The following is a 13,661-nucleotide window of genomic DNA, read 5'->3' as shown; positions in this document are numbered from 1 at the left end:
TAGCCTATGGTGAGCCAGCCAGGCCCTCAAGACTCAGGTGGGAGCTGTCCCCTGCCTTTCTGAGCACAGGGGCTTGTCTGCCCTTCTGGAAGGATCGGGATGGCTTTTTTTGTTTTGTAAACAAAGGGTAAAAGGGAACAAGGCTAGGATTGCTGTGGCCAGTGCCTCCACCTGTTTGTCTCATTGCTATGGGCCCCACCATCAGCCCAGTGACAGAGGACTCGGGGGCAGAGGTTGCAGAGGGATGGTGGATGCCTCTCCTGAAGCTGCTGCAGCACATTGACACCAGGCCAGGATAGTCTGTATTCCTTCCCACCTGCAAGACATGGACCGAGCCTTTCCTCGGGCCTGCCCAGCATTTACACAGTGTTTCCATCTGGTCTGGAAACTGAGCTGATGTAATTGCTGGATTGTCTAGCCTACCTGGGTTAGGTTGCTTCCCAGGGCAGAGGGGAAACAGGTTTTCCTTTTCTTCCCCAAGGGCCTCCTTTGGACAGCAGCAGACCTTCTCTGAGGGCAGCTGAGGGCTGGGGATGCAGAGCCTTTCCCCAGCATGGGGCCTGTTCTCCCAGAAAGAGGCAGGCAGCCCACCAAAGCAGCCTGGCTTGGAATTACACCACATCTTTCTTGCCTGCCCCTGCTTCCATCCTAGGCCCCAGCTCTGTATACCCTCAGCAGTAACAAGTGGAATCCTACTGTTGTGTAGCAGAACAGCAGAGTTAGTATGAGCTGTAGAGTGAACCTGAGGCCAAGGGCAGACTGCAGTCTCTGGCTTGGCTTGCAAGGGACCACCCAGTGTGTGGCTCACTGCTGCCAGGTCATGGCAGACGTTCCAGTCTCCAGCTATGTCTCTGTGCTCTGCCTCACCCTCTGGCCCTCATAGCTCTCTGTCTCTCCACGCGCACTGTGGAGATGATGGGGCTGTGTCCTTGGTGAAAGGAGACAGTGTCAGACCAGCAGTCTGAGGACTTGCCTCCTATTCAGTTCTTACCTGTGACTTGGACACAAACCGTGTCCAGAGCACTGACCCCCAAACACTTGGTAGAGCTGACTTCAGATGGCAGGCATAGAGAGATGTTGGTGCATGACTGTGTACTGAGGACACCTAGCCTTCCATCCCCCTGGCTCTGCCTAGCCCCTTCCTGGGAGCACTTGTTTCCTCCAGCACTGTCTCTTCCAGTCACTCAGCCCTGGTGCCACCTTCTCCAGGAGGCACCTGGAGGATGTGGCCTTTCCTCTTGCCAGCCTGTTAGTGGCCTACTGATCCGGCCTGCAGATCAACAAGTTCGGAACTCCTGGAGGGGAAACGGGGATTAAACAAAAGACATGGGGGAGACAAAAAGAGACGAAGGCAAGTTGATGTTAACCCAATCAAGCCTCCGGTTTATTGAGAAAATAATCACACCTTTTATAGGCTAAGGGCGGGAGCTGGGACAGGAAGAGGTTAAACAGATGAATACAACAGGGTTACCATCACATCCGGATAAGTGACGTAAGCAGAAGAGGATTATGGTTAATGTAGGCAGACGCAGTGCCCATAGGAGAGAGAGAGAGAGAGACATCTAGGCAGCAATGCCTGTCACTCGGCTCCCTACAGCCTACCTTCCTTGTTGCCTGGCATTTTAGGAATTTGCATCTGAATTTAACTCTGCACTGGCCAAGGGCTGCTGAAAGGCAGACGTGCATCTGCTTTCTCACTGGGAAATCTGCTCCCTACCCTGCCCTCCCTGCTGCAGCCCTACTGACTGCCCGGCCACCCAGACTCTACCTTTGGGGCTCGGCTGCCTTTCTGCTTGTCAGACCTTTGCATAAGTCAGCACCTTGTGGTGGGTGAGGCTTCCACCTCAGGTCATGTCTGTGTTTATGCCCCAGCTCCGCCACTAGCTCTGTGACCTTGGGGATAATAACTCATTGGATTGTGAGGAGGATTAAATGAGGAACACTAAGAAAACTGCCGGATTCCTCGCCTCAGTGTGAATAGAAGCCCAGTAAGTGTTAGAGTTTCCTTTCCTCCTTTCTAGACGCTGGGAAAAAAAAAAAAATGCTCAGTAATGAATTTTCTCACCCTCATTTGGTTGAAAGAGGAAAAATACATCTCCGTGCTTAATCATGTGGGACTAAGCTTCCAGAAGATTACAAGAATATTTCTGAGCCATGAGCTGAGAGGGAAGAAAGCTCAATAATGATTTGGCTGCTTATTTTTAATAAAACCCTGCCAATGGAGCTGAGTGTTTGCCCTCAAAACAGGCTCTGCTTTGCTGCAGTAGTGTCAGTGAACTGTTGCTGGAAGTGTGACAGGGTGACCTTGAGGACTAAGCTTTGTGGGTTCCCTGGTGGGCTCCTGCAGCTGGTGGAAGCAGGAGGGGCCCTATCCTCCCATCTGCCCACCTGTGTGCTGGTGCAGTACTGAGCGTTGCATAAGGCCTCCCCTTGGCCATGGCTGAATGGTGGTGACTAGTTAGGTGATAGCTCCATCTGTCCTGCCCCTCCTGTGGGTGAGACGGGCTGCTCAGGTAGACTGTGTGAAAGCATTCCATTTTTACATTCCAGCACCTTTCATCCTAGACAGTTGTTAAGGGCAGGAATAGGGTGAGGAAGGGGCTTCTGCCCTTCAGGGAAAGAGGAGCTTAGCATAGAGCAGGCGCAAGGCCCACACAGCTCTTATGCAGTGCTGTGACAGAGCCTGAGCAGAGGTAGACAAGAGGAGCTCCTTTTAGTAAGATCTGTCTCCAGCCCTAGGAAGCTGCCCAGAGTCCAGATGCCCAGAGTCCAGATACACCCTTCCCCTGAAGTCCAGGACTGTTGCCCATGCTCTGCTCTGTGAGCGGATGGGTTGCCTGAAGCCTAGTGCACTCAGGAGCCTCAGGGTAGAGTCAGGGCAGAGGCCCCACATTCCAAGATTTGTGGACCAGAACACATTGACCAGAAGTAAGGAGCACAGCTGTGTACCCCAGAGGGCTGTCAAAGCCAGGGGAAAAATAAGAACGTGGCTGGACAAACTGGAAGCTATCCCCAGGGAGAGGGATTAGTGCCTCTCTCCCAGATGCTTAGGGTAGTTAGGTACATCTAGCCTTTATCTGACTAGCAATAAACTTTGGAGAGAAGGAAGGTGGGCTGGTTTGGGGGATGGGGTGCAGATAGGGAGAGGCTTGAGGGGCTTTGGGCGCAGTGTTGCAGGAAATGGGGGTTATGGAGGAGGATTCAGCAGCCAAGGCAAGTTCAGACAGGAATCTGTAGCACATTATCCTGGCTGTGTGAGGAGTGCTGGTGACTTTGAAGAGGAGAATCTTGCACCAGAAAACAAGCCTAAAGAATAGGATGAAGTCATTCCCATGTATAGCAGTGCAAGAGTGAGTTCCTCTTCTGCTCTAGGCCTTGGTTAGTGATGGGTTCCACCTGTTCAGACCTACTCACTCTTACTTCCCGAGGCCTTGTTGGCTAGTTCCTGGTTCCTGGGTTGCCTTAGTTCCCAGTTTCCCACCTTCTATATAGAGTTGAACACCCCTAAGTGGGGAGAAGCCCCAATTTGCAACTAGTCCCAAGATAAAGAATTCTTGATTCTGCAGGGGCCATTGCCTGGAGCTCACTGACACTTAAGGTGGCGTGACTGCCAGAATCCTGAAACCCAGCCTGATCCACAGATACCCAGGAGGGTCTAGGATAGGTAATTCCAGCCTTTCTCAACTCTGATCTTGGGCCAGTAGCTGTCAACTTACTTCCACTGGTGTAAACTGGGGGTTCCCTGAGTCCTGGCTGAATTGAGGGCAGCTAGAAGGGGTGGACCTAAGAGCTCAATCCAGCACAAGGTTGCTGTATGCTTCTGATGGCCAGGCACCACATCTCTCCTGTGTGCTGCTGACATATAAATCCTGTGTCTGGAACAGCCTCTGGCATGTACCTAGAACATGCTCTGTAGTTACTGAATTCACATGTCATCTGTTACAGTTATTGTGGGGCACGCCCAGAAAATATCGGCACTGGCTAGGACCCTATGCCTAAGAGTTCCTCTTGTATAATCCCAACTAGCCACTTGTTCTCTTGAGATTTTCTCCTACCCAGATGTAATCCTGCAGGCCAGTACTAATCCATGGCCCATGGCTGGTGTAGCTAGAAGTATTAGGAAAGATTGATGGATTTCTGGGTTCTCAGTGACCCCTTTAGTGGCTTTGGGATTCCACAAATTCTCTTTTCTCCCTGCTAAAAGGCAGTAGGGAAGACCCTATTATGAAGCAGGATTGATGTCTTCCTGCCTGTCTTCTCACCTTGCTCTTTTCTCCCCTTCATCTGAGGTGTACAATGCTGGTAACTACCTAGAGAAGTTACCAGTGGGCTTTGGGGTCCTGAGAAGACCAGAACCTTCCATTGCTTCTCCGAAAGGCAGATGCTAGCTTACCTCAATTCAATCTGCCTCTTGTTAGCTGAGAGTTGCACACCTCACTTTTTCTTCTGGGGGGTCCCTTGCCAGCTCTGCCTGTGCCCTCACTGCCTCCAGGCTGATCCTCAAAGTATGAGAATCAGGCTTCTCACCTTCATGTGAAATTTAAGGGGAGAGTTAAAGCTTTGGAAGCTTTTTACAGCCTAACTTCTTTCAGAAGCAAAAAAGGGCTATTTCCAGGTAAATATGGCAAGAGCTCTTGAATATTAACTGCTTATCTTAGAGATGTCCTTCCAGAACTATGGTTATTCTGACACCAGCTGTTAACTTGCAGTTTAGTTCTGGCACTCACCCCTCAAAGGCAGCCTCAGACTAAGGGCGTAGTCCTTAGATTGCCCTCATTTCACATGCCAGTTGCAAGTAGGGTTCCTAGGACATCTGAATTCTGACCAAATAGGGGTTAAGAGGAGCTCTGAGATACAATAATTTAGAACAACTCACAGGACTCAGGAAAGCCCTTTTTGTATGATTACAGTTTTATTAAAAGCTGTAATTGGAACCAGCTAAAAAAGAGACACACAGAAAGGACCTGGGTGGGTCCTGAATGCAGAGGTCCTGTGCTTCTCCTGGCGGTAGAGCCTGTCACTCTCCAGGCATATCAGGGTGCTCACCCACCAGGAAGCTCTCCCACGCTTTGGTATCCAAAAGGTTTACTGGGGTTTTGTTTTGTAAGCATGATTGATGGAGTATTGATCATCTGATGGAAGTCAATCTCCAGCTCTTTTTGCTTCCCTAGAGGGTGAACTGGCTGGAGTTCCCAACCCTCTAATCACACAGTTGGCAGCCTTGTCCTGAGGATACCTGCTGGCTCACCATCAGAGACCTCATGAACATCAACTCAGGTGTGATGGAAGGAGCTCAGGAAGCTTGGCAGTAGAAGAGATTGATGAACTTCTGGCTTCTCAGTGACTCTATAAACTTCCTTTAGTTGCTTTTGGGATATCACTAATTCTCTTTCCTCCCTACTCAGTGACCCTAGGGAGACATTCAGGAAATTCGAAGTCATGCATTTAGAACCTTCCATCTAGAAATCAGGGACAAAAACAGATCTAAGTATTCATTACACTAGGGGTGGTGGTTGTATTTTTTTCTCAAACATTATGGTGATCTGGAAACACCAAACTCTTGATTCTTGCTATCTCCTTCCACTTTTAAGCATTTCTTGTGTGCCTTGTACTTTTTGTGTGTATGTGTGTGTTTAATTTTATTTAAGGAGAAAAAGAAAAAAAGCAGAGAAAGGGTACAAGTTATACAGATTTACAGAAAAAAATAAACAGTAGGAAATCACTAGTTAATGGATTACATATTGTCATCTTAGAAATAATTGTTCAAGTTACAAAATTAAAGCTTATAAAGTGGACATTCCAACAGTGACTGCAAACAGTTCTGTTCAATGATCCAACAAAACTCAGTAATATCATTATCTATCTTATACACTTAAATATACATGCAGTTATATCGTTTAGAGCACTTTCTTTTCCTCTCTTTTGTACAATGACAATTACACATTTTGGGTTTTGTTGCTCCCACAGTTCTTATTACTTTTTTGGAAGAGAGTAGAACCAAATGTGACATAACAGAACAGAGTCAGTCAAATCAAAAGGGTGGACATAATAGATAATGTAAAAGCATAATACAAGGTGATCAACAATGGTTACCATAATGCCTCCCGCTATCTCTAATAGAATTGCCTATATCATCATTTATAATAAAATTGAACAAAACAGTAAAGAACAAAACCAAAACATTGGAGATATTATAGGTCTTCAAAAGTAGATAATAGTCAACCAGAATGGGTGTCATAATGAATCCCACTATCTTCACAGCTGTTGCCTAAACTTTCAAACCTGGTACTATCAAGCAAAGCAGAATAGAGGAACATCAGTCAAAACAAGATGGTGAGAGCAATACAGGGCTTTAAATCAAGATAATGGAAAGTCAAAGTGGGTTACTATAATATATCCTGCTATTTTTTTATTTATTTTTCCCTTAATTAAAAGGATAAAAATAAAAAAATAAAATGGAGATTGAGATAAAAGAGGGCATAACAGCAAAACAGCGCAGATCAAAACATAACCATTTAAGCAAAATAGTGTTTCACCACAAGATAATCCCGACATAAAAGTAGTTACCATATTGTCTTTTTCCTTGAAATCTTTGAGTATAACTTCATATACTGTAGCATCAAATATATCAAAACAATGTAAAACCATTTAAGAGAATGACAGTATTACAGGGTATTTAGAATCAACTAACAGAAAATGAACAGTGGTTTCTGTATAATCTCCTTGTCTATAAAAGTTTTTGCTTGTACTATCATATATAATAAAATCCAATAAGATACAACCTGTTTAGACCTATGGAGACAGAAGAACAAAAGCTTGATGAGACTTCAAAACAAGATGATACTAAATTAGTATTACCTCTTAAGACGTCATTTTCTCCAAAATAGCTGTTCCTATCATCCAATCTTCTCTGCTTCATTTCTCTTGAGCTCTTTTTCTGTCATTAGTTGTCAGTTTGTCTTCTTCATTTTGTTTTCTGCTCATTCATTGTGGCCTCTCTGCCACTATTTCTGGATTCTTTGTATTTTTATTTTTTAGAATATCTTACAGTATTCTCTGTAGAGTTGAATTGGTGGTTGCATATTCCCCTAGTTCCTCTTTATCCTGGAAACACCTTGTTTTTCCATCAATTTCCAGGGATAGTTGTGCAGGATATATCAATCTTGGCTGGAGATTATTATCTTTCAAAGCTTGAATTATTTCCCCCCACGCTCTTCGTGATTTGATGGTTTGTGCCAAGAAGTCTGCTGTAATTCTGATGAGTGTTCCCTTGTAAGTGATCTGTTTCTTGTCTCTGATGGCTTTTAATATTCTGTTCTTGTATTGGATTTCTGAAATTTTAATTATATGCCTGGGTGTTGCTCTGTTTGGGTTGTAGGTGGCTGGGATCCTGTATGCTTCATACAACTGAGTATCTTTACCTTTAGCTAAATTAGAAAAATTCTCCTGGATTATTTCTGTGAGTAGCTTTTGTGGTTCATTTGTTTGTGTCCCTACTTCTTTTATGTTCTTAATTCTTAAGTTATAGATCCTCTTTTTTTTAAAGTTATAGATCCTCTTATCATCTTCTAGTCTTTGTATTATTGCTGTTTGTTTCTTTGTTATTTTTAAGAAGTTTTTCATTTCATGCTCCCGTATTACAAATCTGCCCTCCAGTTCAGATAATCTGTCCTTAGTTTCTTTCAAGCTGTTATGCCAGTTTTCGATAGAGTTTTTAGTTTCCTGGTAATTTCTTTGAACCTGCTTCACGTATTCTATGCTTTCTCTATTTTCTCCATTAATTAATTCTCCCTTCTTTTTCTGTTCTTCCATTTCACCATCTGTTTTTTCTTGGGTGGTGCTTAGCATTTCTCTAACTATTCTGCTTATGTCTAGCTTCAGGTCATTAATAACTTCATTCCTGAACTTGTCTATAAGGCTTTGGAGATAGCGCTTTATATCTATTGCTGCTGAGTCTGCTATTGCCTCTTTCTCAGGATTGGGGGCCAAGGAGCCTTTCTTGTTGATGTTTCTTCCCCTGTTCTTTGTTCCTTATATATGCAAGCATATATAGGACGCACAGCTTCCTTCCCTGTCGGCCACAGTCTAATTGAATTGTGCTGGCTAGGTGTTCCCGACCACCGCAGCGCACCAGGAAGTGCAGACCAGGCAGCCTATGCGGGGCCCGCCCCTCCAGGTCAGTCTACCTTCAGGCTCTGGGACCTGGGTTGTGCTAGCCTACTGGGTCTCAGCCAGCAGCGTCAGGTAGGCTAGGCACTGCTCACCAATCCCACTTGAGAGGGGGATATGTAACTGAAGTCACTGCAGCGCCCTGTTCCCACAAGTCTGCCCGGACCCAGAATGTCCTCTGTTGTAGTCTCCTAGACCGTGGAAGAGTCCCAGTTTCTCTCACTCACTGCAGGTCAATGCACATCTCCCTGCCTGTCCTGCTTTCAACTCCGTTCACCGATTCCCGTTCTCAGAGCTTTCGCGCATCTCTCTCCCTGCTGAGCCGATGAAGACGGAGCAGCAGCAGCGGTGGGAAACCCAAATCGCGGCTTCCAATGGCGCGGGCTCCAGCTTCCACAATGAGGCTTTTCTGTTCCTGTTATAGCACCAGGATTACATTCCCAGTTGGTTTCTCTCAGCCCAGTACGTTCTTGGGTCAGCGGGGCATATCTCCTCTTGCATACTCCTCACCATTCCTGAATTCTAAGCTGGGTCTTTCAGAGAGCCTCCGAAGCTGCTGCTATCTGTCTGCCATGTTCTCCCAGAAGTGCCTTGTACTTTTATTATATTATTTAATCCTTACTACCATTGTCTGACATCTTTGATACTATTATGCTCATTTGGAAATGAGGAACTGAGGTCCAGATGGATGGTGACCACCTCAAGGTGATACAGCTGAAAGTATCCCAGGAGGATTTGAACTCAGCTCACCAATTCTGAATCAAGTGGGGGTCTTTTGAGTTTAGCTCAAACACTGTACCAGATGCCACTCTTGGCAGAGTATGACTGTTTTCTCTTGGCAAGCAGTGGGCACTGAGAGATAATAACCCCTGTGTGTTCCAGTGGGGCCCCTTGGTATGATTCTTTACCAGTTGTTTTTTGTGTGCCATTGAGTTGCCTTGCTCCACTCAGGCAGGGACCAGCCACCCACCAGACCAGTCTGTGGATATCCTGCTGGGACATAGAAGCAGGCAAAAGAGGAAAACTCCTGGACTCTTGCTTTCTCTATCAGGCTTAACTATCTCCTGTAGCTCAGAGCAGAATGGGCTCTGAGTCAGCTCAGCCAGTGGGTCTCTTCTGAGCCTGTGAGGACCATAGCAAAATCATGGCTGGACAGTGTAAAATACTCTGTGCAAGGCCTGGTGTGATAAATGTCCCTTTATCACCCTTCTCTTCCTGGATGGTTAGAAATGTAGCAGTTGGCATTCCTGCCACTGCCAAGCCCCAGGAAATCTGCACAGGGCTAGGTCAGAAGCCAAGCTCTACAGTTTGGGAAATTGGCAGCATTTGTGGGATTCCCAAGAGAGCTTGTGGTTTCTCTCAGCCATACCTGCAGTTCTCAGTTGGAGGCATTATTGCCTCCTGCAGGGTGTTTGCAGACATGTAGGTGAACACAGTTGTCACGGTGATGAGGGATGCTCGGTATTAACCTAGTGGGATCTAGGTCACTGTAGATCCTGCCCTGAGTGGGACAGACAGGCACACATACTGCCTGCTTCTGCTTCTTTCAAAAGTCCCTTTCTCCCTGAAGCCCAGGCTGAATGGATGGAAACTGAAAAATCAGGCTTCCATGAGTGCCGTGACCCATGGCCAGGGGATGTTCCCCAGTGCACAGGCATGTGTGCCCTTGTTGTATTCCACTTGCTTTGATTCTCCATGCATAGCTCTTGTGTTAGTCAGGACTCCTAGGTTGAGGAAGCCCAGCATATAGGTAGTGGGAATTGGAGGGGCAGAGGGAAGCACCTCCATTGTGGCCCCCTGGGGCTGGCAGGAGGTTCCCTGCAACCCATCCAGCATAGAGACATGATGTTTCATACCAGGAACCCTCGGGGGCCAGTCTCCCACTTCTAGGCATCCCTAGTTTTTACCTCTTTTTTCCAAATGCAGTGTGCTTAGACCCATGCTATTAGGCTTTTGTTTTGATGACTCACCACCTCTTTCCTTGTTTTGTAGTTGGAAAGACGTCTCTGATCACGAGGTTCATGTACGATAGCTTCGACAACACATACCAGGTAAGATCTTAGATGCCCATCCTGTGCCCTACCCACCCCAAGGGGCTGTCCCTACAGAGACCACCAGAAGCCCACTGCAGCTTCTCCTGAGGCTTAGTGAACAGGGATCACAGTGGGATAGCCCCGGGTTCCTGAAGTGTCTTTGATTTGGAGGAGCTCCTCCACCTAGATGCTAGCCCCAGCCCTGTAAGGATCTGAAAATCCAGACCAAGGAAAGGAAACGTTTTCCAGAGGTAAATTCTAAGAATCGAGAGAGGCTGCATTTCTATCCAGATCCCCCTGCTTCTCACAGAAAGGCCTAACTCATTGTAATATTTGGTTATTTGAGAGGGGTGCCTTGTCAGTTAGAAGAGGAAAAAGGTGAAGCATAGAAGAGGTGACCCTGGAGCATGAGGAAAGCTTGTTTCTCAGGGATGTTTCTGTGGGACTTTACATAAGCACCCCCAACACGCAAAGCCTTGCTGAAGCACTCCTTCCCGAGAGACACTGTGATGAGCCTGCCCTGACTATGGGAAAGAGGCTGGATAGAGGGACTTCTGTGATGCTTGGCTCTGGAATGTTGGTCCGGAATCATCCACAGGTGGCTCTATGTGACCCAAAAGCCCAGCTCTTAAGCATGGTTGCCTGGCACCACTGATGGTGACTGGGGTGGGGGAAGGTGGTGGTGATGGTAGTTGTGAGCAACTGAAATGAATTTCCCTTACAGTTACGGTTTTTCATAAAAGGCACCAAGCTTAAATCATTTAAACTATTCTTTAAATATACTGTTTTCTCCCTTAACATGAGATAAATGATAATGCATTTCTTTAAGCTAGTGGGCTACTCATTTAAGAGATGTTAATTGGAAAAAAAGGGAAGGTGGTATCTCAGAGCTTGTGTGGAGCTAGAGGGCTCTGGGAGGGAACAGGAGTGACGATACCTCGGTGCAGGACTTCCCAAGGTCTTGTTTTCCTCAGTGTGGAGCTTTGATTTGCCTGAACCATATATAGTGGGTGTTTTATCATGAAATTCCCTTGTCATTGAGTTCTCAAGGACAAGTACTGATGGACTTACTGGGAACTGTGGTGCTAAGAGTTCCCTCCTTGTTGCTATACCTGGAGAGGGGATGGAGGGCTTACTTTGGTTCCAGTTCTGCATCTGCCTTTTATTCTCTCTGTCTTCTTGAAACCAGTTGTCTTGGCCTTAAATACCCTCAGAGATTCCCCTCTAGTTTATCTCCCTCCATGTATCCTGCTGCAGTCTGAAGCACTAGCTTACCCTAGACTTGCTAGGAATGACTGCAGGGGAGCGTGGATGGCTCTGGGGGAGGGGTCATGAGTGCTACACACAGCCCTCCGCCAGGGCTCCAGGGTGTTGGTCTTGCCCATGTTATTGTGATCTCTAGGCCAGGCCTCTGGGCCCCACAGGCTTGCCAGAAGCCTCTCCTCCTGATCAGGGAAATTCTAAGCCATGTGACAGCTCTAAAGTCTTAGTACTGTGTATGTCTGAGAGAGATTGTATATGTTATTTTGATTATTTAATTTTTTTGTATATTAAGGTACTTATCATGCTTCCTGATGGCATCCCGTTGAAAACAGTGAGGTCCTTGGCTTGTTGGTGTTCTTGGCAGTGGTGTGTAAAACTCCTTGAAATCTTACCCACTTCATCTCCAGTGTCAACGCTCTTTGTCCACTTGTCCCTGTAGCGCTGCTGGCCCCCTGCCTGCTACTCCCTGTGCCACACCCTGGCATACCCATGCCTTGCTCCTGCTGGTGTGTCCTTTCCTCTGTGCATTTGTTTGCTGTGAAAGTTCGTCTGAGTCACCAAGCCCAGGGCAAATGTTAGCTCTGCCTTCCCTCCTTGACCTACTCTGCCTAGAGCACTTTGTCCTCAGGGCTAATTTCCCTAGGCTTGGCCAATTCTAGGACCAGTGGCCATAGGTGGCCATAGGTGGTGTTAGAGATGCCCACTGTACAGAAGTGGTTTAAAGGTGCTCTGTCTGCCTTGGGTATTATACCCCTTCAGACTGGGAGACCCCAAGACCCAGTGTCACGCAGAACATGAGAAAATTCTCTGCCACCACAGGATTGTCTGACATTCTGCACGTGGGTGTGTATGGGGCTGTGGGTGGCAGCAGGTGGAAGTCCTTTCCTGACACCCTTTCAAATGGCACTCAGGCTAAGCTAGACTCCACTTCTGTGCACACACAGATTCTATTCAGTGTGTGCTCTGGAGATGGAGAAGGGAACATGATATTTTGTTTGTCTTTCTTAGCATGGTGATGGAAGGTGATGGGAAGTCAACAAGATCCCCAAGGGTTTTAGGGGATGAACTTTTACCTCCTCCCAGGTTGTCCTCCTTCACAGTGACCACACTGCCACCCCACTCTAAATACTGTCATTGATCAGCTGGTACAATCCAGCAGAGCCGGCCCTGCCTGCCTTCCAACAGTTTCCAGGACGGAGTGTTCCCTCCCTTCTTCCTTTCCATGAGTCTCCGGTTCTCACCGTCCTACCCCAGGACAACAGATGTTGATCTGGAACTTATGCTGTTTGCAGAGTGGGAAAGAGAGGCCTGCCCTTAGTAAGGCAGCTGTAGAGGACTGAGACTCATCCTGAGTGACAGTTACTGAAGCCCCTTGTACTAGACATGCATGCAGCCCCTAGGGGCTCTTGTGAGGCCCTGGGTATGTGGTGCTGAGATCCTCTCGTGAGGTTCTGTCCACTTGGCAGGCCCCAGTGAGATGCCATCTTGCTGGCCTGGGTGCCTCGGGGGAGCAGGTCTTCTTCATTTTGCCTGACACTTGTCTCCTCCTGCCCACCCCTTTGCTCTTCTCTTGACACATGTATTGTGGCCTGTCGCCACCCTACCTATCACCCCATCTAAATTCACTTGCTTGGAAAAGTGAAAAGTGAAGAGTCTCAGTCAACTGAGATCCATGTCTGTGTGATTCTCTTAGGTAAAGGCCCAGCGAGGAAATTAGTTTCAAAGTTTATTGTAGGAAAAGCTTCCCCGCCTGCTCTGTAATGGGGCGTGGCCCTCTCTGTGCGCTGGAGCCAGCTGCCTTTCCCTCTCCTGCCAGCTGTGCACATCCTGCAGTGGAGGTGAATACCAGGGGTCAGGCCTCTGCGGGTGGCTGCTGGGGTATTCGGAGGGCAGCAGCGCTCTTCTGGGGCCTTTCACGGCTGTTTTCTTACTGCATGTTACCATTACCCATTTCAAGAATGACTGGGAGAGTCACAGGCCAGCACAGAGGTGATCAAGATGAACATCAAGACCAGGAGCCACTGGCCTATCCCTGAATTTCATACCATGGCAGTTAGGAAACCACGGCCTACTTGGCTGCCCTGGCGGAGGGCCCTGGCCTGCAGAGCTTGCCAGCTGCTCTCAGGAGAACATGCTTCCTGGGCGGGCTGCTTGTCTAGAGGACCGTGAGGTTTTCCTAGCCACATCTCTCCCCGT

At 47.4% G+C, this 13,661-nt stretch overlaps 1 protein-coding gene across 3 annotated transcripts in view; it reads left to right on the top strand.

The window, feature by feature from the left end:
- Rab6b (RAB6B, member RAS oncogene family) overlaps nt 1–13,661 on the top strand; it is a 56,435-nt gene that overhangs the window by 16,913 nt on the left and 25,861 nt on the right. For 2 of the 3 annotated variants that reach the window (XM_023560226.2, XM_003476730.5), the window contains exon 2: nt 10,162–10,220. In XM_023560226.2, the coding sequence (XP_023415994.1) occupies nt 10,162–10,220 (59 nt within the window). Of the gene's footprint in view, nt 1–8,503; nt 8,632–10,161; nt 10,221–13,661 lie in introns of those variants that run through there. The other variant, XM_023560227.2, reaches the window with a different exon arrangement.

The sequence above is a fragment of the Cavia porcellus genome, unplaced genomic scaffold (genome assembly GCF_034190915.1).
Source record: "Cavia porcellus strain 051 isolate PalLab524CR breed Dunkin Hartley unplaced genomic scaffold, mCavPor4.1 scaffold_5, whole genome shotgun sequence".
Lineage (NCBI taxonomy): Eukaryota > Metazoa > Chordata > Mammalia > Rodentia > Caviidae > Cavia > Cavia porcellus.
Note: the sequence above shows the minus strand (reverse complement) of the source record. Positions and strands in the feature narration are given on the sequence as shown.